This window comes from Aplysia californica, unplaced genomic scaffold, assembly GCF_000002075.1.
Source record: "Aplysia californica isolate F4 #8 unplaced genomic scaffold, AplCal3.0 scaffold00001, whole genome shotgun sequence".
NCBI classification, from domain to species: domain Eukaryota; kingdom Metazoa; phylum Mollusca; class Gastropoda; order Aplysiida; family Aplysiidae; genus Aplysia; species Aplysia californica.
In genome coordinates this window covers 4,072,408-4,098,355 of record NW_004797271.1, presented here as the reverse complement: position 1 = coordinate 4,098,355, position 25,948 = coordinate 4,072,408, and the positions used below count along the sequence as shown (strand labels likewise).

General features: G+C 39.2%; 1 protein-coding gene across 1 annotated transcript; it reads left to right on the top strand.

The window, feature by feature from the left end:
• The first annotated feature begins 4 nt into the window (after positions 1-4).
• On the top strand, positions 5-25,948 carry LOC101849892 (cell division cycle protein 23 homolog). Its single transcript, XM_013083673.2, has 14 exons — positions 5-155; positions 9,056-9,128; positions 11,120-11,300; positions 11,678-11,777; positions 13,966-14,098; positions 16,343-16,520; positions 17,000-17,097; positions 19,966-20,047; positions 20,391-20,555; positions 21,057-21,165; positions 21,681-21,818; positions 22,670-22,748; positions 23,651-23,767; positions 25,685-25,948. The coding sequence occupies exons 1-14, from the start codon at positions 49-51 to the stop codon at positions 25,871-25,873; spliced, it is 1,749 nt and encodes a 582-aa protein (XP_012939127.1). The 5' UTR covers positions 5-48; the 3' UTR covers positions 25,874-25,948.

Sequence of the window (25,948 nt, the reverse complement as noted above, 5' to 3'; positions counted from 1 at the left end):
ATAGTAAATATTTTACGATCACTCCCTTCTGTGTGCGCTAAATGCAAAATGGCGGATGCTGAAATTGCTTCACTTGAACTGCCTAAAGTTAAAGCAGATTTGATTGTTGCACAGAGGGAGTGCTATGCAAGGAGACTTACACACGCAGCAAAATGGTATAGTATATTTGTTGGTATGAGAGAAATTTCACATGGTCCATGCTGCTCAGTGTGCGACAAGAACTTCGAACGTCATGATAAAGTACAGGCCACCTCTGTCTTCTTAGACTTAGACTTAGATCTATATCTAGATCTAGATCTAAGTCTAGATCTATAGCCTATGTACGGCATACCGTCACGTACGTCATACTGTCAGTTGGCACGCATTTGGCCTAAAATTGGACAACCAGACAATTATGCGATAATCTGGAATGCTGTCTGCTAAACAATTCCGTTCAACATTGTTTTTTTTTCAAGTTCAACAATTTTGAGCAGAATCAGACACCTGTGTGAGCAGAAATGATCCATTTCATCTCCAAATGTAAGAACCGCGTTCAGCCATTACGGCTTGCAGATGCGCAATACATCTTTGGAAATAAGCTATTGGTTCTACAATCGTACCCGCAGGATTCGTTTCGCATTTTTATTCAGTTTATAAGGTGTCTAGTTACCGCCACAAACCATTCGCTGCTCTTTGTTGTAACAATTGGCGCCCGTAGGGGGGGTGACCATATGGGGTACAATTTTTTGATGGATGTACCCCATACCGTCACCATATTTTTTACATGGTGCGTGACTTGAAAAATAGTTATTTCTTGGAGAGTGCTTATTTAGGCCACATATGGCCTAAATAAGGTAAGGGAGGGGGGTTTAGCTTATTTAGGCCACAGGTGGCCTAAATAAGGCAAGGGGTTGTTTTTTTTTGCTTATTTAGGCCTAAATAAGGTTAGGCCTAAATAAGGTCACCCTATTTCTTGACGGACTATGGATGGCATCTTAGTACTTTAGATTTTTTAGTTTCTATGATTTGATATAGATCTAGATCTAGATCTAGATAGATCTATTTAGACACGGATTCATTAGAAAATGAGCGACTTTAGATTGTTCTTTTTTAATGTTTGAAACAAATTTATATGAAGGAAACTCTATCCCGTTGTATGTAATGATGATGATGATGTTCCTCTGTCCAATGTATACACATGTTGTGATGATGTTCTTCCAGCCACTGTTTCCACATGTTGTGATATTGTTCCTGCTCCTACTGCTTCTGTTTCAGAAGAAAAACTTGCTGGCCCTCCCCCAACTGCCCTTGTCTCTAGTTGTGAGTGGTCAGTTGATGCCCTAGACTTTTCGACCACAGGTCTGGAATTCTCGGGGATCGAATGTACCTCCGAGGACTTCCTGGATCCTGCAGCAGAGTTTCAGCTACCTTTGGTTTCGACCCCAGCTCGGGATCCTGTGGATAACTAGGACTATGTCTATTGTCTACCCGAGCAGGCATTGAGACCATTGGAAGATGAAACTCTGGTGACACCCCAAGCCCCCCAAAAACTGCCTCAGGACAACACTTTTGCTTTGTCCTTGACAGTCTAATTGATCACACCATTGCCACTGGATGGATGGCATTAGACATGCATTGGGTCCGCCGTTGCCATTGGCACAAAATCGAACCTAAGGAGAATGAGGGGGCATACAGAAAATACCTTGATTTGTAAAATCAACTCATTCCTTCCCCCTCGTTTGTCAACCTGCCCATACCAGCAAGCTGGAACTATCTAAGGTTTCAACACAGAGAACGGGCTAAGGCCCCTACATACATGTCTTACGGGCAAAGTACAAAGCATGGGAGGAGGCGAAGAAATTGGAAGAAGAAAAGAAAAAGATAGAAGTGGAAAAGAGGACTTGAGAGAAAGGGAGAGAAAAGGGTGGAGAAGGAAGAAGAGAAAAGAGGAGAAAAAGCAACGAAGTTGGAGAAGCAGAGAACAGGGAAGAAGAAGAAACAACAGGGAAATTCATGTATGTGTGCGAGTAAGATGTTCATGTGAGTTTGTGGTGATACATGTGGAAGAGTAAAATGAAGCATTCAAGTAGGCCTACTTGTGTGTGAGTAAAAGATGTTAATAATAATAATAATAAATGACATTTATATAGCGCTCAACCCCTAATAAAGTACACAGGCTCTGAGCGCTTTACAATACAGTACAACATACAACAGTAACATGAAACGTTGTGTTCTGACTAAAGAAAATTATTTCAAATATTCATCTTATTAATTTAAAAACAGAAACGACTTCAGCTGACCTTTGAATGAATCAAAAGATTTGATTTCTCTCAACGTACTTGGTAAAGCATTCCAGATCTTGGGGCCTTGGTATTCAAATGCCCTTTCACCCATTGTTTTAAGTTTCATAGATGGTAAAATAAATTTCTTTTTGTCAGCTGATGACCTTAAACTGCGAGTTGGAATGTACAGTCTTAACAGATTTGATAAATATGATGGTGCATTATCATTCAAACATTTGTGACATATGGTGGCCAACTTGTACACAATCCTTTTCTCAACAGGAAGCCAATGCAAAGTTCGTAAAAGAGGTTTAGCAGAGTCTCGCTTTCTTTTCCGTAAAACTAAACGTGCTGCATTGTTTTGGACAGTTTGAAGTTTTTTAACTTTCTCCAGTGATATTCCTGATAACAAGGAGTTACAATAAATCGAGTTAAGATAAAATTAAGCTAGTTACTAGTAAAGCAGTATACTTGGTATTGATCAGATGACGTATTTTATTAATTTTTCTTATTTCTAAATACATGCAGCTGATCAGATGATTTACCTCAGCCGACATTGACAAATAAGAATCAAAATAGATGCCAAGATTCTTAACTTTTCTTGAAAATAAAATTTTTGCATCACCAATTTTAATGTGATCATGGTCAACCTCTTTAACAGACTTTGCATTGCCTGCCAGAATGACTTCTGTTTTATCATCATTTAACATCAATTTATATTTGTTCATCCGGTTTTTCACTAAGGCAATACAATTTTCAGCACGATGGATAAGTTCATCTAAGTTGGTAAACAATGTTGAACCATAAATTTGGGTATCATCAGCATAGAAATGGTATTTTAAGTCATATTTAACTATTTACTTGACAAGTGGTGGAGTATAAATGGTGAACAAAACTGGACCGAGGACTGAGCCCTGGGGGACCCCATACTTAAGAGCATGATCTGATGACTTAAGCCCTTTAATAAAAACAGATTGGTAACGATTTGACAGGTAAGAAGAAAACCAGCTAAGGGCAGTCCCGGATATTCCAAAAGACACTTCTAATCGCTTCAATAAAATGTGATGGTCAATATGTATTATGTATCAAAAGCTGCTGATAGATATAAAAGGCTCAGCAAAACAACTTTTCCTGAATCACAATCAGTAAGCATGTCATTCATGACTTTAAGAAGTGCTGTTTCTGTGCTGTGGTTAGCTCGATAGGCAGACTGGAATGGCTCTAACAGATTGTTTTCTTGTAAGTGATGACGAAGCTGCTCGAGGACAACCTTTTCAAGGATTTTAGACAAAAAAGGTAGATTTGAAACAGGTCTATAGTTCTTAAAGACATTCTGATCTAAGTTTTGCTTCTTTAGCAAAGGTTTTACAAGAAGAGCGATTTTAAACGAATCTGGTTCAAGTGAGTTTGTTGTGATATATGTGAGGAAGAGTAAAATGAAGCCTTCATGTACCTGTGTGTGAGGAAGATGTTCATATGAGTTTGTGATATGTCTGGAAGAGTAAAATGAAACATTCATGTACCTAGATCTATGTGTGAGTAAGATGTATGTGTGTCTGTTTTGGTGGTTGTTCTTTTTAGTATGTCAATAAAATTAGTTCTGTCTTAGTACTCTTAGGCCCACTGTACAAAAGGAGTTCGTCTTTCCTTCTTTCCTTTTTTCAAACGCCTAGTTGTGCTTCAATTTGGGTGTGATGGTATGGGGTGTAGTGGGTGACGGTATGGGGTACATACCATGACAGAAAACCCGACACGTGACGATATGGGGTACATGTCAGGACATGCGTCAAGTCTCGGTTAGGGGTCTTCTTTATACACTATCTGACTAAAATCTTCACCCCACACCTACAGGAAAGGCTGGCCTCTCAACAAAACGAAATTTTGGGTCGATGTTTTTGAAAGAGCCGAAGTTATGGTAATACAAAAGTTCACTTCCGGAAATAGTCATCACAAAACACTAAGGTGACGGTATGCCGTACATAGGCTCTAGATCTAGTCTGACTTAGACTATTCTCACCCCTGTGATTCGATTCTCACCCGGTGTGCGTTCACCGTGATAGCCTAGGCCAACCATGTAACTAGATCTAGATATCTAGTGTTAACCGTGAACAAACGTTCCAGCACTCTTGTGTTGAAAGCGTGCAATTTTGTATGTGGGCAGTGAGATGGCGACCCGCATAATTCGGCACTCATGTACAATTGCGGTCCCGTTTAGGTTAGGGATACTCGTTTTGACCCTACCAACGATTACTTCTGGTTCTAAACCATTACTTTTTGATGCGCATGCTGATAGGCCTATGGAGGGATAGCCGATTATCATTAAACATACATCAAATTAGGAAGAGGCTAGCCGTACTTAATGACGGCTAGACTGGCAGTCTAGCCGTACTTAAGTACGGCTAGACTCGCAGTCTAGCCGTACTTATTCTTAATATGATGGCTGGCTAGACTGACCTATTTACAAAAAATAGGCCTACTGAATTGTAAATATACCTTTTTAGTGTGCAGTACCTAAAGTATTTGTATTTGAGACGAAACCAGGGGCCTTAATGACAGTGCATCAAGTGCATGTATTTTAAACCTCCAGTTTTCTAATGTTAATAATAGAGCCTAAGATAAATACGGCTAGACTGGCAGTCTAGCCGTACTTAAGTACGGGTAGACATCCAGGCTAGCCGTACTTAAGGACGGCTAGACTGTCAGGCTAGCCGTACTTAATATTGATGGCTGAATTGTAAATGAAATTTTTAGTTTGCAATGCCTAAAGTATTTGTATTTCAGACAAAACCAAAAGGTGCCTTACTGACTTGCATGTATTTGAACCTGAATAATTACTAGATCTAGATCTAATGAGACCTGTGTACTTAACAGGCTTGAGTCGATTGGGCCAAACCTAGATCTAAGTACGGCTAGACTGGCAGTCTAGCCGTACTTAAGTACGGCTAGACTCTCAGTCTAGCCGTACTTTAGTACGGCTAGCCACTTCGATCAAATTATGGTCAAATCATGCCCCCCTGAAACTCCCCTATGTTTCTGTTAGGTGTGGTCAGGGGGACAAGCCCCCCTGAAACCCCCTTTGCCTTGTATACAAGTGAAATTTTACTGCTCATTTTGTAGGCAAGATCTACTGATAAAACATCGGTACCGAACACTTCAATTAGTATGGATATCCAGTAGTCTTTGCATTGTGATTTAGTGCTAAATCTACCGGGACCGCAATTGTACAGCAGTGCCCATAGTTCAGCTCGATTTGAAAAGTTAAATAGCCGTAGCATCTTTGTAGACGATCAAATTAATTTACTTTTGTGTTTTAACATCCTTTTTTATTTTTTATCTTTGTTTTTGTCAATTTGATCGTCCACACCGATAGACAACCCCCCGGGGCTGTGCCACAGACTGTAGTGTCTTTAGGCCATTCCCAAAGGGGGGACATTTCTCGTTCAAGAAAGCACAGTAGAATTGTAAATGGGCTGATTCATGTCACGCTCATAACTGTGCCTGATCTACTACAGGGAACTTCTTTCTTAATCCGTACTATTGTCATTTTCCCCTACTTCTTTTGTATGTTTTTCACTTTCTTGTGACTTGCTATTTCTGGGGTGCCTTATAGTCGAAGCAGACCTTGTGCTGTTGAAGCTAGAGAGGTGAGCAGAATAAGTCTGATTCCCTGTACAGGTAAAGACTTCTCTGTTGACACCCACCCCTTGGCGCTCATATGACCTTACGCAGTTGCGAGGGCTGTAAAACCCTCTACTATAATTTAATTTTTACCAATAGACAGTAGAGAGTGTATACAGACCCAGTAACCGGGAATAAAGTCACAAAGTATACAGACCCGCAGGGGAACTCTTTTGTGATTTGGGAAAGTTTCAGCGCCCTCTTGGCTCAGGGTAGACCTAGGTTTTTCTAGATCTATGGCCTAGATCTAGACAGACATAAATCGTTGATCTAGTTTTGAGGTTAGCCTAGATCTAGAATCTAGAGACCTTAATGAAGATTGCGGATGTCTTTAAGATAAACAATCGTTTTTCCTCCGTTTTTGGAGTTGGAGGAATCACAATTTGAAGAAAAGAACAATGTCATAATTTCAATCGAGCAGTCATCGTCTCTCTCTCTCTCTCTCACTCTATCTTTCTCTCTCTCTCTCTCTCTCTCTCTCTCTCTCTCTCTCTCTCTCTCTCTCTGTCTCTCTCTCTCTCTGTATCGCTCGCATTCTCTTTTTCTTTGTTTGTCTCTTGTTTTGTTTTTGTAAGTGTTTTATGGCACTCGCAACTGCATAAGGTCATATGAGCGCGCGGGACACTTTGAACTTTTTCAGTTGGTAGGAAATTTTGAATTTTGCCCTGGTGGCGGCCGAAGCCTACTCTTATCGATTTTAGACCACCAAGGGATCTTTAACGTGCGCAACTTGCACACGGGCCCTCCGAGATTTTTCGCGGTTGTCCGAGAAGGCTAGGTGTAGATCTTTCCTACCAGAAGATCAGGGGTGTGGCTGAAAGACAACAGTAAGAAGCCAAGGAGTGGCAGTAGAAAGGCTGTAGAAAGAATCAGGAGCCCAGAGGAAGGGGGCAAAGGAGATGAGGGAGTGGGGGCAGAAAGAGGAGACGAAAGCAGACGACAGAACATTTCTAGAGAGCAGGAAAGGAGGTGAAAGGAGACAAATTTAAAGAAGAAAATGTTCGGTCACTACCCGCATTCGAACCCGGGACCTTTGAATGAGAGGCCAACACCTTAACCTCTAGGCCACGAGAGCCCCCGTTTGTCTCTGTCTGTCTTTCTCCCCACCTATTTCCCACTCTATCTTTCTCTCGTTCCCTCCTGTCAACTGGGGCATGTCATTACATTTTGCTAGCACTTCCCCCTGCTCTCTCTTGCTCTCTCTCTCTCTCTCTCTCTCTCTCTCTCTCTCTCTCTCTCTCTCTCTCTCTCTCTCTCTCTCACTCACTCACTCACTCACTCTCTCTTTCTCTCTCTCTCTCTCTCTCTCTCTCTCTCTCTCTCTCTCTCTCTCTCTCTCTCTCTCTTTCTCTCTCTCTCTCTCTCTCACACACACACACACACCCCACACCACCGTGTCTGGGCGCTGAAACTTTCCGACATTACAAAAGAGTTCCCCTGCCGGGTATGTATACTTCGTGACTTTGTTTCCGGTTACCAGGTCTGTATACATTTCGTAGACAGTAGGCTTATTCTGATTCAGAAAGAGACAGAGAGAGAAAGAGAGGAGTTGAAGAAACAAAATGGCGACCCGCGTAGTTCGGCTCAATTCGATAAGTGAAATAGCCATTGGCCTAGCATCTTTGTAGACGACCAAATTAGCTTAAACTTTTGTGACGTCATTTTTTCTTTGCTTTTGTCAATTTGATCATCAACACCGATAGACCGCATTCCGAAATTAGGAAAAACAGGTCTTGTCTCACAGCGGGTGAGAATAGCCGCCAACGCTGGCAAATTTCACCCGGGGTGAGAGGTCGATCATATTTTTATTCCCACCCGGGTGAGGATAGCCACTTCCTAAAGTACAACAGGGTAGACATGTAGCAATGCGAATCGCCCGCTGCGCCTTGGGCCAGAAATCGGGCTCCGCACGAGGGGATAATTTTTGGGCCGCTCGGGATCAGGAGTGACTCTCTCTTTTAAGTATAGTTACGGGAAAACTCGTCGACAAAAATAAATGAAACTCGGCAACCAATCGGAGGAAAGGTTAAACTAACGACATGCGAGCGTAGAATCCCAAACGATTTCTAGAACCGGAGAAATTGCCGTGTTTATGCGATTTTCCTCTGTGGTTCGAAAACTAAGCGGAGCTGCGGATTGATCGCCGACCACACAGGCGCCCCTCACGTCTTCTTTGTTGCTGTAAAACTTCAGTTCTCTGCGTGCAGTACATTTTCCATACCAACTTAAAATAACCATCCATCCATTGATAAAACACTAGAGCTGGAAATTAGATCACAGATTGCAAACGCGAAGTGCCGGCATGCGAAAGGAGCGTGATCACTAGGCAGCATGTGATTGGCTGCCTATAACTAAATAGGTCACCGATGACTTCATTGCGGGTTTTCCCAATACAGCTTTACTGAGTTTTAGAAGGGGTGATCGCGTCGCAGTATAAACGATGCAATTTAGCAATGACCATGAAAAATCTTTTTTTTGTTTGTCAGAAAGTGTTTGTAAATAGGTGCATTTTGTAGCTGTATCTTCACAGAGCATGGAACTTTTTGCGTTTTTGAAATCCATCATTAAACAAAAAAGTTACAAATTTTTTAATCAATTAATTTTTGGTACACCTTTATATAAAATGAAAAGACCCGAAAATACGTTCTTTGGGTGAGTTTTGAGACAATATTCGTCATAACTCGCTCATTTCTTGGAGTATGTAAATGAAACTTGGGAACCCAGTACATTTTCTTGTGCAGAATCTAGTCCTGAGGCGACCGATGGCTGATGACGTCACTCAGTGGAATTTTCCCTACCGCCGGTCGTTCACCCAGCACGCGCAAATGGCAATGCCGCTTTTTCCTTGTTTACTCCCACATTTTTAAAGATTACGCAAAAACCGCTAAATATATAAGCAGTTTTAGTGGCCATATATGTGTGTGTGATCTGCTGCAAAAATTACTGCAGTTTGGCCCCCAAAGCAGTGCATCTGTGTGCAGAAATAAAAGTAAAAATCTACCAAATGTTTTGTTGTTGAACATTCATCACCTTACGTTTTCAGATGATCCTGCATGATGCCCCAAATAGTTCTGATTTAAAATTTTTAAATTATGTGTCTTTTTTTTTTTACTCAGGGCAGCTGAAATGTCTAAGGCCCTTGAGGTCAAAGTGGATCCCAGAGGTCTTCAAGAGCCAGAGCAAGCAGAGGTGAATTGCTGTCAATCATAGAGAGACAAGTGAACTTTTGTGTGGACATGGTGTCCTCTTTCATTTTTTAAATAACGTCAATATAGTTTCATAGTGAAACTAAATCACTATAAATATTCTTCTTTGTGCTTCTCATTGAATTTCACTAAATCATTATGTCAATTTGAATGCGATCTCCACTCCCATGGCCAGGTTGCTTACCATTCCAAAAATGTCCTTTCCATAGTTGCGCGTCAAAGCATTTGTTAACACTTTAGTTGTTTTCTGTCATTGTTAACAAGTTAGGTGTCCCCCCCCCTGGGCAATACCGCTGACTAAGTGTCTGAGGCCATTCCCAAAAGGTGTATATTAACCTGTTTGTATGCACGGTAGAATTGTAAATGGGCTGCTTTTTCTTTCCTCATCCTTACTATATTGTCATTTTTCCTCTACTTCTTTTGTATGTTTGTCACTCTCTTTTGAACTGCTATTTCTGGGGTGCCTTGATAGTCGAAGCAGACTTTGTGCTGTTGAGGCTAGAGAGGTGAGCAGAGAAAGTCTGTTTCCCTGCTTGGACTTCTCTGTTGACATCCTCCCCTTGGCGCTCATATATGACCTTATGCAGTGTTTGCGAGCGCTGTAAAAACTAAAACTAACTAACAAGTTTTGGTGACTTACGACACTTTTTAATTGAAATTCTATTTTAATTCATTACTTCCTTAACCAGAAATTCATCTATATTTGCAAACTTTAATGGTGGGTTTCTTTTTACTAAAAATGTGCCTGCATTCTGAACTTGGCTTGTTATGGGGAGTTTTCAACTCATTAGCCCGCAGCAATGACTGAATCGTTGCTGGCTAAACACATTTGTGTCAAGATGGGAAGCTTCACAGCTAGTTTCATTATTTGCCGTCTTCTTAAAAAGACTTTAGCATGTTTTTTTAGTCTGAAGTTTCTATCTAAATTAGTAAGCCCTCTTGTTTCCAGTGATAACAATAGCCCAGTGCAACGGTTCACGCAAAACTTTGTTCTGCTTTTCGCTCGTCGAAGTGACTGATATATATGCTAGTTATTCTGATTGCATTGTTGGTCACACTGACTTAAACTTCAATCGTTTTTTCCAACTGATGGGATGAATCATCCATTAGTCATAACCTGCCTCCTAAATCTAGATCTAGTGCTAGCAATGTCAACAAATCTGATGCAACTGCTACTACTGCTAGTACAAGATTTATTACTAGGATAGAATCAGGAGCTGCAATAGGTCTGGGTCTACTGTCAGTGGAGACTGGGTTGCTGTTGACTGCGGCATTTCATGTATTTCAATTACTCTAAATTATTGAACAAGGGTCTGTGCTGGAATACCTACTTGTGTGGTATTTCTGTAAAGATGATTTAGTTTACATATTGATGTTTCTTTGCATATCAGTCTGTATTTCATGGGTAATAGTGACAGTGAGCTGGATAAAACTAGTCGATTTCATCATAATAACAGAAAACACAATGCAACATCTTTATTGTGGTAACTCATTTAATTATCTTTCCAGTAGTACCAGATACATTAAAATTTGTTGAGAAAATATGGCAGCAGAGTCAAGTTGAATAAGGTACATGTACCCTTTTGTAATAGGTGCTTCTAAGAAAATTAATTCTGGTGTAATGGACGGGTCAATGGAGAAAAAAATCTGGACACAATGAGTTAAGTCTGTCCGACTCTGTCCGCCCATATGGTTTGGTTGTATTGGAGATGGTTGTTAAATTCTGGAGTTGGTGTCTCTTAGTAAGTTTATTACTGTGTTGAAAGGGATATTAAACTTGTATGTTGACCAATTATTTGAGGCTGGTTTGGAGACCAGATATCATTTGAAATGTATTTACAGTTGATTTTTTTGTGTCATGCATTGAGTTATATAAAGCCCTGCTGAACTGAAACTTTCTCCAGTTATATTTACCCCTTCTTTTGGATGTTTAAATACATATCTAAAAATGATTTTTTTTTTGTGGATTTTCAGGATTTCTGGGATGAATATGATGCTTATGTTTTGGCAATGAGCTACTTTGACCTGAAGGAGTATGATCGAGCTGTTCACTGCTTACGAGATTGTCAAAGTCCTAAGCCTTACTTTCTGAGGCTGTATTCTCTCTACATGTCTGATCAGAAAAGAAAAGCTGACAATGTGAGAGATTCAAATGGTGAGTTTTGGTAAAAGTGTTAGTTCTATTGTGTTGTTTTTTTTCTAAGCAGTTGTAGATAGCTTGTGATCAAAATTTAAATTTTCTTTCCAGGGTTGTGATAACATTTGGGAGAAAATGTTGCTATGTGCGTGCAAATAAAAAGATAAGAATACTTTTGAGTAAGGAGTTTTTAATCCATCATATTTTACATTTATATCTAACGGCAAATACTAGCCTGCTAACATGGTAAAAAGATAAATATTTAGAATGGATGTGTTGTGCACTGAGCCCATTGTGGTGCTGCTTTGTATTTGAATGATTTACGTCTTTAAATTTTCTACTGAGAGAAAGTTAATCCGTTTTTGTTGTTTGTTTTTTTCTTCCTCCTTTTTCAGCCCAGCTTGAACCATTTGAGAATGAGGTTCTGAAAATTCTCCAGACTGAACTTGCCGAAAAATATGTGAAAAAGAAACTTGATGGATATGGACTGTATCTGTAAGTTTTTCATACACGCGTTTGTTGGTGGCTTCCAACATTTATTGAAGTAGTACTCGGCCAAATATTCCTGCTAGATTTTAATGTTTATTCCTAAAAACACATCTTCCAATAAATAGGCAGAATTTTTCTTTTTTATTTGAGATAGTTGAGAAGCGTGCATTTAAACAACAGACTTCAACATAAGTTAAGGACCACTTGCAAACACTCTGAGTGGTCGTCTTGGGTCGGCCTGCACATGGGCGTTCTTGGACTGATCTAGTGAGAGAATGGTGCTGCCTCAGGCGGACAATGACAGAGTGTGACACTGCAAGCCTTCTGACAACTTCTCGGGCTCCAGTTCCATCCTGTCGCCACGCCATAGCTCTGGCATGATCAAAGTCTCTCAGCTTTCGTCTTGGTGGTAGGTTGATGCGATACTGGAATTTGCGCAAACGACGACTTATATTGCCACCAAAGTGGGCACAGTTTGAGACCGTACATCCGTTTATGACGTGCACCAGAAATTTTAACTGAGGAAAGTCTGGTGTCACACACAAGTCGATAAAAAACAGCAAATTTGGCTAAAATTCCCCGAAGATTTCCGTGCTCCATGTCGTGGTTTTGGTCCTGTAGGATGCTTTGCATAACGCTTTGGTAACCCATTAACACTTTCAGAGCAAAAACTTTGAAACATTCCTTGCTGTCTTTTTTTTTTTCGGATTAAAAAAAAAAAATCAAGACTGTCTGTCAAGGGGGGTCCTTAACTTTTGTTGAAGTCTGTAATTGTCAAAATTTGGAATACATATGGTTATCATACATGGTTTTGTTTTTTAGGTGTATTTTCTGTTTAGTGTACTGTTTACATTCCCTTCCCCCCTCCTCCCCTAGTTATTTCTGTGTGGCAAAAAAGATGGCTTAGTTATCCTTACAATTATTGGTTGTTGGGGGGGGGGATGCTGAAGAGCTGGGACCAACAGGTGGTGGAGGAAAAGCAGTAACTTATTATGAGCCCAAGAGTTGCTTGACCAAGAGTATAATTACTAAAAACATCTCTCATTTATACCACAAGGCATTACTATTTTGTCCTGTTTTCTAATTGACTTTGGATTTTTATTGCCCTCATAAGGGCTGGTAAGAGTTTCTTGCCGTTTTCCTCCATAACACGGTCCTATGTCATTCTCATTTCTTCCTGCTGTCGATGTTTCTTTTCTTTCTAAGTATTTGTTTGTCATCTTGTAGTAAAACTGTAAAACATCTTAATACTTACAAGGTCCATAAACGTTTTGCAAGGGGAAGCTGAAATACCATTCGTGTGATGTCATAAGAGTCCTGATGAAACACGAAGTAAAAAAAAGATAAATTTTATTCTGGTAACTTTTTATTTGTTTGTTTTAGTAGAGGTTTGGATAACCTTTGCCATCAAAATGTTTAAATGTTATTTAACAAGTTTTCCTTTTGGAAGAGTGTAACACATGAAAAGAACCATTTCCAGTTTTGTGATTGGTTTTTCAGCAATAACAATTTTGGCTTCTATCTGTGTTTCCCTGTCTCCAAATGAACCTGTTCTGCCACTTGTTGTGTCTTGGCATATTGCAAAAAATTGTCTAACTCATTTACCATAACCGTAATTACGAATTTAAGGAAGAAAAGAACTGTGCAATATTTATCAGAATACAACTCCACGTAAAGTTAGATCATATCCAAATCTTGACATTATAAAAGATCCCCTAACGATTTAACTAAAATTATAGGAGAATATAGCATTTGAATGTAGGCTTTTTATAGAATCACAATTTAAAAGTGTTGCCTTTTCATTAGCTACATCATCATTATTAAGTGTCTCATCTGGAGCAGACATTGATGGTTATGGTTCTCCATCCCAGTCTTTCTTTTGGGGCCCACATATCTGAATACATTATGTTGTTAGTTGCCCAGATGTTTAAACTATTTATGAATCTTGTGCCTATAGCTACAAAATGGACAAAAAGCTGAAACTTGTAAGATCATTCTTTCTCTACACTGCTAAAATGTGCAAAGATACATCCTGATGTGCCCTTAAAAATGATGATTTTAACCTTTTATGGCACTCCTTAATAATGCAGTATATAATATAATCCTGGCTTACTGTTTTTACAGGTTCAATGAAATGCCGTAAAGATACAAATATTTCAGATTTTAATTTATTTTCTTATGAATCTTGTATCAGGTATGGTGTTGTTCTGGCAAAACTGGATATTCATACATTGGCAATGAATATTTTTGTGGAGTCGATCTCTATGGAACCTCTGAACTGGGCAGCATGGATGGAACTAGCTAGGCTGATATCAGACAAGGAAATGGTATGTTGAAGGCCAAGTGTAATACAAAGAAAAAGTAAATGTCCAGTTTCCTGTCATGGCAAGACTGGACAGTTAATAGTTCATGATGAAAAGTATTTGCTCGTTTTCTAAAAGTTTTGTGTTGGCCTTTTCAGTGAGATCAAAATGTTCAGTGTGAAGTCATGCAAAGTTTAAACCCTGAGAAAGAGTTGGTTTACATATCGTCAGAGCGCAACTCGAACCATATGTCCACCAAATTAAGAACTCAAACTCTTTTTTTTTTCTCTTTTTTTTTTTTTTTTGGTTTAAAAAAATGTACTTTTTTCTTATTGTCTTCCGGAATTGCTCAAAATTTTGCGTAAGGTGTTCTTTTTATTATGGTATCACCAATGGTATTACAGTGCAAACGAAAAATTGATTTTTCGCTTTAGCCCCTTTTTTATTTGGTACCAAAGAAAGGGTTTGTTTGTTTGGTAAGTTTTTTTACGGTGCTCGCAACTGCATAAGGTCATATGAGCGCGCGGGACACACCTAATATTTTCAGTTGGTAGGAAATTTTGAATTTTGCCCGGATGGCGGCCGAAGCCTACTCTTATCGATTTTAGACCACCAAGGGATCTTTAATGTGCACAACTTGCACACGGGCCGTCCAAGATTTTTCGCCCTTGTCCGAGAAGGCTAGGTGTAGATCTTTCCTACCAGAAGATCAGGGGTGTGGCAGAAAGACAGCAGTTAGGAGGGGCCAAGGAGTAGCAGTAGAAAGGCTGCAGAAAGAGTCTGGAGCCCAGAGGAGGGGGCAAAGGGGGTGGGGGCAGAAAGTGGAAACGAAAACAGACAACAGAACATTGCTAGAGAGCAGGAAAGGAGGTGAAAGGAGACAATTTTTAGAGAAGAATTTTTCGGTCGCTACCCGGATTCGAACCCGGGACCTTTTGAATGAGAGGCCAACACCTTAACCTCTAGGCGTCGAGAGTCCCGAGAAAGGGTTTTCTATTCTTAGCTTTATGCATTTTTTGTTTAAAGAATCAGTTCATAAATAAAGTTATGGGATTATAAAGTGCGGCAAAACATGATTGACCTCCCTATTGGAAAATACTCCGAAAAAGTGGACCTCATAACAACAGATTCTGTAAATAAAAACTACGACATCTCAGTAATTAATGGGAGCATTTGAAAGAAACTTGACTACTCAATGTGGTTTTTTGAGTTGAGAAATTATTTCGGCAGTCAGATTTACTACTTTGTAGTTATTTTGTCATAATTAAAATTTTCGTGTACATATTACGATTTTTAGAAAGAGGGGTGTCAAAATGAGAGCATTTTATTTATAGCATTGTATCACAACATGGTATCTTTAAGAATATGTTGGCAGCGTGACTGAATAATGGCAAAATTTTCTTTGCTGACTTTAGACCATGCCAACCATAAATTATAATTCAATTCCACCTAATATGCATTACAATTAAAAACCATTGTTTTTTCCGTTGAGACGCGAATACACCTATTATGATGTTACAGGGGAACAGATAGAAAAGCAACCGGATGCACGCTCCTGCCATTGCCTTTTTTTAAGTGACCAGTGAACATGCTTGGAGTAATCATGCAGGGATTTGTAGGTCTCATGCATTTGCTTAGGGAGTGTGGGGAAGGTGGCTGGTCGCCGTGCGAAGCGTCTTTGGACAGCGGACTGTCTTGGCGTTGAAAATAAGCTCCTTTTAGTTTACAGAATACCCGATACGAAAGTGTTTCCGACCCTAGAAGTGTAGGTTAATTTTTATGGGTACAAACTTCAATGTCCACATATCATTAGTTTGCCCTATTTACTGATTGGTTGCCAAGTTTCCTTCATATTGGTCTAGAAATAGAGCAGACCGAGTTTGAGAAAGTATGTCACCTGCGTTCTGCTCTGGTCCAAAAATACAGCCGCAAACGGAAACCAAAATTTCACCACGTATGCAAGCCCGATTGGCATTGTTTAATTGTAATTATGGTTGTGAGTAACAATGCAGACCAAAAAATGTGTTTGACCTAATTTAGTAGAAACACGGTTTGAGTCATGCACCAGGGATGTGATTTTTTTTAAACTCTGCAATGAATTTATCTGTACCTGAGCTCACAAAACAAAACCCAACTCTTTGCCTATGTGCACCACTACCTTTACATTGCATTGTGAACTTTTCTTTAACTAAGAAAAGTATTTTGGTCTTTTCCTGACAAACCATTGCAGAATATATATTTTTTTTGTTTTTCATTTCTCTCCAACAGTTGATGTCCCTAAAGTTGCCTCAACACTGGATCAAACTTCTGTTCATGGCCAAAGTGTACATGGAGCTCCAGCTTCACGATGAAGCTTTGCTCATCTACAAGGCTTTCATGGACAAAGGTTTCTCTCAGAGTGCTTACATAGTGGCGCAAGGAGCTGTGACCTACCATGACATGCGAGGTGATCAGACCTTCTATATTGTATATAATATGTACCTTAGCATTTTTCTTTGTAGGCCAGTGGAAGCCCTTGATCATGTTCATATCTTCATCAGAACATTGAGGGACGAGTTTTGCAAAAACATCAAAGTGATTTTGTTGGGGGGGTGTAAGGGTAAGAGATTTCCCTTTTAGCCTCATCTTGGAACTAGAAATGTACATAAATATTTTTATTAAAGATTTCTTTAAGGAAGTAAATGAGTACTGAAAATTATTATCGAGAAGCAACAGTCCTTCAGTCAAGTTTTATTTTTGTTTTTTAAGACATACTTTGTTGTTAATCTTTATTCTGTAGATCACATCATAGATGAGGTTTTTATGTAAGTATTTGAATTGCTTCAGTTCCGTTTTTATTTTGCTGCACGACTTACATTGCTGGTAAGGCAGATATGACACTTGTTTTTGGTTTCTGATATCCTTGTTATGTTTTCTTTTCTCCAGAGGTTGATCAGGCTGTTCTCATGTTCAAATTGCTTGAGGGAATGGACCCTTACAGAATGGAAAATATGGATATCTATTCCAATCTTCTCTATGTTAAGGTACTTTGCTAATGCTTCCTGTTTTGAAATGTTTACTTACGTATTATTGAGTGGTTACCTGTTTTTAGAAATGAAATGTAAATGCTTTATACAGGCACAGTAAGAGATGTGTGTTTCACTTGGCAAAAGTCCGTTCTATAATTGTTATGAAGTTTCTCCCATTTAGACAAATCTGTAGCTGATCATTGTGACTGATCAGCTCTCTCTTGGGATCTGTCTCCTTGTCTGTTATCACTTACGCTTCTAACATTTGCGCCAAAAGTTTCTTGAAATATTTCCATATCCAGTCCTCAGAAAGTTGTATTTGAAAATAGCAAAAATTGCAAGGAGAGTTGCAAGACGTGTATAGAAGCTAAAAAATGTCATGGAATTATTGGAACACATTGTTGGTATGCTCATTGCAATCAAAGTAACCAACATGAGTTTTGTTAGATCAAACTCAAAAGTTAAATGTGAATGTCTACCGAAAAACCAAAAAAACCGCATGGAGGTTGCATGGATTATAAAAAAGTTGGTCCCCTGACACATTCGTTACGTCCTTAAACTCTCGCTGACGTTGGGCAGGTGTGACCAGCGTGGTTTAGGGCTGTTCAAAATAATCTTAAACCTTTTTGGGGACTTTTTGACCACCCCCTCGCTACTTTTCTTTTTTCTTACCTTTGTTCTCCCCTCTTTTCCAGAAAAACTTACGGTGTCATTTTTACCACTTTAAACACACCTGTGTAATCAAAATTAGACTACATGTCATGTAGCCTTGATATCTACCAGTTTATAAAGTGCGAGATGGCACATAATTTGTGCTTGCGTATCGAGGACCTACTGTATCCAGTGCTTCCACTCTTCTGTATTTTTACGGAAATTACTTTCTGCCAGTTCCCTACTTGTTCCTCCATCATTATCAACACCCTCCGTAAAAATCTGCGACAGCGTAGGACTACTGAAATTCCGTAGCAAAAGACTCGTGCTCGCCTTCGTATTGTCTTGTATAGTATAAGTTACGGATATTTACGGTAATTCTCTCGCAATAGTTTGTTACGGTATAGCAACCTGCCAGATTGCGCATTTCCTGCCATCGGCCTTTAATCCGCTATGCCCCATGCATTTATTGCAGGTTGGTTGGCAGTTAATTTTTTTACCTGCAGATTGATCAAAATCTGGCGAATTTTTGTGTCACTTTCCTCCCTTCTGTCATTCCCTCATTCCGTCTGTCTATCTTCGGATTGTTGCCGCGGCTGGAAAAATCTGCGCGTTGATCAAGTATATTGACCTGTGATCTTAGAAAATTACCTTCAGAAAGAAACTTTGTCGCAAATTTATTGTCTAGGTCTAGAGAAATTATCAGTGTGAAGATTCTACGGCACGGGAACGCGATGAAAGAAATTTGTGCTAAAACTACTAAAATAAAGAAAGATTCGAAGTGGTGTTCCGAGATTGTGACGTGCGACATTCAGACGTGAAAATTGAGGAAAGATTAGGGTACACACTTGGCAACTGTATTGTGAAGGTACATATATATATTCATTATTCCCAGGTTTGCCTTCTATCAATGGTGCAATGACAAATTAATTGAATTATAGTAGCAATGGAAGGGGAACTGCTTTTAAACATTGCCAGCAATGGAAAGATATGTGTGAAGAAATCATACAAGACAAAATCTTGGTGAAAAAAATAAGTAGTATGGGTTGTTGGCAATCTCTTCAAACAGGCTCCCAAATGCCATTTTCAACCCTCTAAAAGTACTAAATTTCAATTTCTTCGGGGGCTCAGCCCCCTGAACCCCCACCGGGACGCTGTCCCAGACCCCCAGCAGAATTTTCCTTACTTTTCAGCTTCCGCTGATGGAAGCACTGGTATCGCCACAATGCCGTGCTTACCGGTCTAAGTGAATAGTATAGTTAACTCTCTTTTTATGTTATTTAAAAGAAAATTATGTTGCCATGGATTATTTTCCTTATTATTTTTTCACCTTTCAAAAGTTCAAGACACCCCCCCCCCCTCTCCCCTTCCTTGCACTTTTCTTTTGCAAGAGTCAAAGACGCCCCCCCCCCCTTTTCCAGGTGTAAGATTATATTTGAACATCCCCTTTAGGGGTTTCCTGGATGACTCGATCCATTTCTAGATCTACCCTCCTAGCCTAAGGTTTAAAGTCTTTAACAAATTTTTATACTAGATCTATCTACCTGGTGCTAGGGAACCAAGCAAGCTAAGTAATCAGACGATCGTGTTTACGATTGATTTACTCTCTAGATCTAGCTAGAAGATGATTCAGTCCAAAAAGGACTATTGGGGGGTCGGGTCGGTTTGCTCGCCAGATTGATGGCGCAAAGCGGCTATCGTGGCACAAATCAATCGCGCCCGACTCGTTGCCTCAAAAACAAACACGTTTTCAGGCGACGAGTCGTGCGATCATCCCAACCCGACCTGACCCGACCCAATCCCATCCACAATGGGCACTTGGCACCCCGTACAAAGGAGATGGTAGATCTATTTCTGGTATGAATTGTCCCCCTTGGCGTCGTTATTTTTAGTCGTGGAAGAAACTTTCGGAAATTTTTAACGATATTGTATTATTTTTCCAACTTTTGCAGAAAATTGGCTAAAATTTGCGAATTCCCGAAAATGGCAAAAATTGTGAGGGCAAATTTCTCTGAAGACAGCATATCCCTCTGCCGTCTTCATTCTTTTGCAGGTCTTTTTTTTTATATAAGTTTTTCATTTTATGAACATAGATGCTTATGCTTTATATCCACCAAACAACTCATTATAATATTCAGCCAATGTTTAGCTTCAGTCAGTTTTGATACTGTTCAAGTGGAATTCTGAGGTTGGAGAAACCTCTTTGAAAATATGTTTTATTCTTATCAACAGGAGAAAAAGAGTGATCTGGCTCATCTTGCTCACAGATGCTGCACTATAAACAAGTACTGTGTTGAAACATGCTGTGTTATAGGTGAGTATTTTATTTTGCCAGTTCTGTCTTTGTTGCTTTTCTGAACAGGATAAACACAGCTGTTCAACAATAAAAGAGGGGGGGTCCTGTAGATTTTTGGCTTATCTCTCGCTGCTGCGTTAATTTCTTTATGCCCTGCCAAAATTTATGCATTGGGCATCATTTTCATGTTTCTACCTGTATTTATACTGGCCATTATTTGTTTTGGTTTCATATATTTTTTACACCACAGAAAGAGTTTCACAATCAAATTGAAATGTTTATAGAATACCTGTTATTCTTATCGATGTGCTTTCTTTGATGTGTATTTGCTTAACAATGGGTTTTTCTCGTCTTTGAACAGGAAATTATTACTCACTGCGGTCTCAGCATGAAAAGTCAATCTTGTACTTTCAAAGAGCTTTGAAGCTGAATGCCAATTATATATCTGCATGGACTTTGATGGGTCATGAGTACATGGCTATGAAAAACACTTCAGCAGCAATACAAGCTTACAGGAGGTCGATAGGTTAGTATTATTGTTTCGTGAAAGCAGTGTAAGTATTGCAAAAGACAAACATGTTTTTCTCACATGTTATAGAGAGTGCATGTTTTGTAATAATTTGGCAGTCGTGAGGGGCAAGTGATAAAGATGAGTTGTCAAAAGCAGACGTATTTGGAAGATGTATTTACAGCATTGTATTTTGAAACAACAGAAACCCAATATTAGCAGTTTTTATTTTCTCAATCAATATAAGAGAAAATTGTTAGTATGTTAACAGGCTAAGAAACATATTGAAATGTTATTGAGCACTAATGATACTTCCAAAGCTAATTTGACAGGTGTGAAAATAAGAATGTTGTTCCTCTATCTATTTTATATAGATGTGCAGAATGTTCTATTGTCATGGTTTTGAAGAGTTTTATAGGGAGCCCTCAAAAGGGTAAATCATGTATGGTAGTTTTGCTGCTTAGTTTTAAAAGATGTGAATTGTCAAATGATTTTTGCTCATTTTTCTGTCTGCTTTAGAGGTTGACAAACGAGATTACAGAGCTTGGTACGGCTTGGGACAGACATATGAGATCTTGAAAATGCCATCATATTCTCTGTATTACTACAGGAAAGCTCAGGCTCTCAAGTAAGTTGTGGTTTTGGTATTTATACTATTCTCTTTATGTAGAATTATGTTTTTCTGTGTGTGTGTGCGATCAAAATAAGTTGAAGAGAAGATAATTTATGCTTCAGTTTGCATGGGTGTTTGGTTCTAAACTAATAAGTACCAATGTCCTATGCTATGATATTTCTTACTTCTGGACCATTAAACAAATTTTATTGAAAATAACCTGTTTTCGTAGAAACTGTATTTTCCCAATCCTGTGCAATGGAAGTTGGTTTGTTTTTACTTTAAAGTGGCCAGGTAATGATACAGGTTAATTGTCTGTTTAAGGCAACATGTTTTTTTCAATCGATTTGTATGGTTTGAACAGTTGTGCTTTGGTATATTTTGCAAATGACTGGTTATAACGAGTACACATTTATTTTGTATTAGATCTGAAGTTGAAAGCATCCCCTTACGAGGATATTCTTTTTTTAAAAGTCTTGTTAAGAGAAGGGTATATTTTACTCAAACATCTTGTTTGTTTTCCATTTCAGACCGAATGATTCAAGGATGGTCGTTGCTTTGGGAGAATGCTATCAGAAAGTGGAAAGGCTTCAAGAGGCCAAAAAGTGCTTCTGGAAAGCACATTGTTTGGGAGATGCTCAAGCAATTGCCTTGGTAAAATTGGCAAAGTAAGTTTGGTTGCCATTGATTTGTTCTAGTCATATTTTGAACAGCACAGTCTACAATATTTTTTTAATATTCTTGTACTTGTCTGCTTTGTTTGAAGTAGTCAGTTAATGGTTTTTGCAAATGGAAGGAAAAGCTTGTTGGCTTCAGGAAGTGTTTATTTAATTTGCAAAGTTTCACACTAGATCAGAGCTTTACACCGTCTGTGTCTCTTGATAACATTGTCAGTGCTGGTTCTGTTATTATAATCGTTGGTTTTATCCTTATACAGGGAGACAAAAGACACATTAAAATATCTTTAAAAGACCTCTTTTAGGTCTGAAAGAAAGTAAAAGTAGTAGTTTTTTAATGCAACATCTGTCATGGGTATGTTTAAAATTATGTCATTACACATGTAGTATACATTTATAACATAAAGGACTGTTGATTGGTCTCTATGTAAAACTAAGAAATGTCTTGGCATTATGTTTCTCATAGTCAAATCATCCATCCATTTTTTAATAAATTATACTGGCTATTCACATTTTCTGGCTCTAGCAAATGGCAGGTTATTGGTACCAGCATACGAACATACAATTTTCCTACACGGGAGGGGGGGGGGATACCAAGCCAGGAGTAGATTAGAACTCCACAAAAGGCAAGGGACAGAACCTTTCAGTGACTGGTAGAGGTTATTACTCTCACTAGTCCTCCGCTTGGTCGCCTCAACTATTATGAATGTAAGTGTAAGGGAACCAGTATCTCTCTGACACTGATGCAAGTGAAATTGCTTTACCAGATGACCATGCTGTTTTCAGAATCCTTCTTGTAATTCACTTATCTGAATTTGTCTTGTTGTGTTTGTCCTCCATAGCTTGTATGAAATGCTGAATGAAAAGGAGCAAGCATTTCAAGCCTTCACAGAATATATAAACCAGGCTGATCGGTTACTGGTAAGATACTTGTGTGAAAGGCCTCATGTCTTAACATATCAGCTTCACTTGAAAGAAGTTTTACCATCCTTTTCGTTTATTTAAATGTTGTCATATGTACCAGAATATAACATTGCCTGCCATTTCACTTCTTTTTATCTGATGTATGACAGCACTTGAAGACACAAGATGATCAATATGTGAGGCATTGTGGTGAAATGAGGCTCATGTCAAAATAATGAAAAGGAAGATATCTGCATTTTTCTCTCAGTATGACAATTGTTTTAAATGTATATTTTTTTGGCTCAACACCTTTTATGATCGTTTGAAAACATATATCTCTGTGGATGTTGCTGAAAACATTGATTAAAGGCACAAAAATGTAAATTTTCAGTTTCCAAAAAGACTCTCAAGCTATGGAAATCGCCAAACTTCGGCTCCCGTTTTCTCTGAAACCAGTCTACCCCCTCCTCGCTCATTCACAAATATTTCAACTTCTATTCAAGATAGAGGCGTACTTTTTTTTAATTAAAAGATAGACAAATGAACAAGCTTTAAGAAAATACCAGTTACTCCACATGCTCAAAAATTGATAAGTGCCTGATTCCACCACATCAAGACACATATTTAGTTACTCATCAATAGACACCACCAGCTTATGAAAAGGAATATTCATTATAAAGTGTGTGATTGTGAGATCAATTATTTTTTTTTCTTCAACAATCAACTGCATGGTTAACTTTTCCGTAAAAGTTAGTCCCGATTTTGTTTAATTCTTTTGTTTTCTTTTTTGGATGTAGATATGCTTCTTGTTTTTGTGAATATTTTCCTGCCTGTTAGACCAGTTTTTGTTAGGATAAGCTTGTCATAATATCTATTGAGAAATTGTTCATTGCTAATATTGCCTTCCTTCTTTTCTCCAGATTCATAACCATGAAGATCTAAGCCAAGCCTACAAGTACCTGGCCAGTTACCACATAGCACACAAGAACTGGGATGAAGCCTACGCTGCAGCCCAGAAATGTACAGAGTTCACCGAGGTAAATGCTTTGTACTAGTACTAAATATGTATGCAGACCTGCCTTTCATCCGATATCCCGATATTTTGCCCCAAATCTCAAGCTTCCCTATTTTCCCGATTTTGATCTCTCATGTGTAGTGGGTGGTTGGCGGGTGCTCTGGTGTGGTTTGTTCCTTCTTTCCTATCAAACATCTGTCATCCTTATCTCCCCTCTTTCTATTTTGAGTTTGTTACTCTCTTGTAAAACAATCTTCGGCACTTATATGACCTTATTGTGCTGCCGTAAAACTCTTACTAGAACAAGATCATGAGTATCCCAGTTTTTTATTCCAGCCTGCCATTGCGCCGCATTTTTCTAAAAACTTACTCTGCCTTCTTCTCTGTCGCGGAAAGCACCCGCTGAACTTTTTGTCAGCAGGAACTCTGAGCATTATTTTCCGAAATACCGATGCCGGATTTAGTGCATGTAGTTGATTCGCCCTAAGTTGTGTTTGATCTTTGCCCACACTCAAAATTCTGTGACGATAGGCTGATAACTGTTACAGTTGCGACATACAAATAATCGATAATATTCGAAGTTCTGCTGTTACTTTCAAAACAAGCCTTGTCCAAGGTCTAGTAACGGCGCGTTCACACCAAAGACTCGGACAGGTGACAGTCGTTCTCACCCTTACACAACTAACTGCACTGACTAGACTAGCACTCGGTCGTTGTCGTTGCTTTAGTCTGAATGCAAATGAAGGATAAGAGATTTGGCCGTTTTTGTTAGCCTGGAACAACTGTAGCTCGTCCGAGTGTTTGGTGTGAACACACGGTTAGTTCGGGCTGTCAGTAAAACTGTTTCAGTTGCACGTTCTCATCACTTGACACGACTTTGCCGTGTGAGTTCCACGTGTGTTGGGGGCCGTCTGTTGATAGGATCAACTTAAGTTCATGCTCACTGGTTAAAGTGTCTTTCGGGACTTATTGGTTGGGGGGGGGGGGGGAGGGGGAGACACTTGGACTAAGAGTGCTTGAAGTGCTGCTTCAGGATTTAAGAAAGAATAATGATGAATCACACACACACAAACAAAGTCAGCATGGCAGTCACCTTGGTGATTTGCTGTTGATCCTGACTTTTTTTTTTTTACCAAATTCCGATTTTTTTCCCCCCTGAGATCCTGATTTAGAGATTTCATAGAGTGGCAGGTATGTGTTTAGCTCTTTTTCATCTATGCAGACAGTCAGTTAATCTTAAGATGATCTCAGGGTTGTCTTCATGCAGCTTCTTTTTTAAAGCTAATTCTTTGTGTGTTCAAAGTGCAGATTTTGTCGCCGTGCTTGCTTGTCAGTAAAGTGGATCGAAGCTCTATTTTTTCGTCCTTAGTGCTTCTGTGCCTGGTTGTTCTAAAATAGATACATTTAATTTATAGGTGGAGTTTGTACAATTTATAATTATGAAATAGTAAAAGACATGTTAAACTTGAAGAAAATGGCTTACGAGTTTGACCCCAGTGTTGATTTTTAGCCGATGTCTTTATTCTTGGACTGCAAGCGGTAACTCATTTTGTAAGAGCGCTTCACATTTTATGGACAATAAAAGCATCTTTTACTAATCAAGAAAGGGGTACATTTTTTAGGTAAATTCTGTAGATAAAAAGGTTTCCCAATGCATAATTCTGCTCCTATGTGCTTGTCTATCACTCAATATTAACCCACCAGCATTTGTGATGTAATGTAATTGTAAGACTGTTCGATGTTGTGCTCAGAAGACATAAGTTTGATTCCCATGTGGGAGCTTTTTTATCAAGGATCTGTCTGTCTGCTTGGACGTTGTATCCCTCTTTGCACTGGTCAAAGCAGACAAGTTCCTTAATGATAAAATTTGTTTCGCTGTAGATGTTAAACATTCACATATATAATAACTACTCTTTCTCACCCCCACCCCCCCTTTCAGACCAGGGAAGAAGCAAAGTCCATGCTGCGCAACATTCAGACTCAGCGGGGCCAGGAGGAGGCAGGTCCATCGGTGAGCATGCACATCGATGACAGCATGGACAGCATAGCCCAGGTGGACCAGCTGACAGGAGGCGCTGCGCGCACATTTGGCCGCGTCACACCAGTTAACCTCAAGTTTACCCCTTGAGATCTGTAAAAACATTTTCTCACTCACTCTCTCTCTGTCTCCTCCTCTCCCCTCCACCCCCACCCCCTCTCTCTC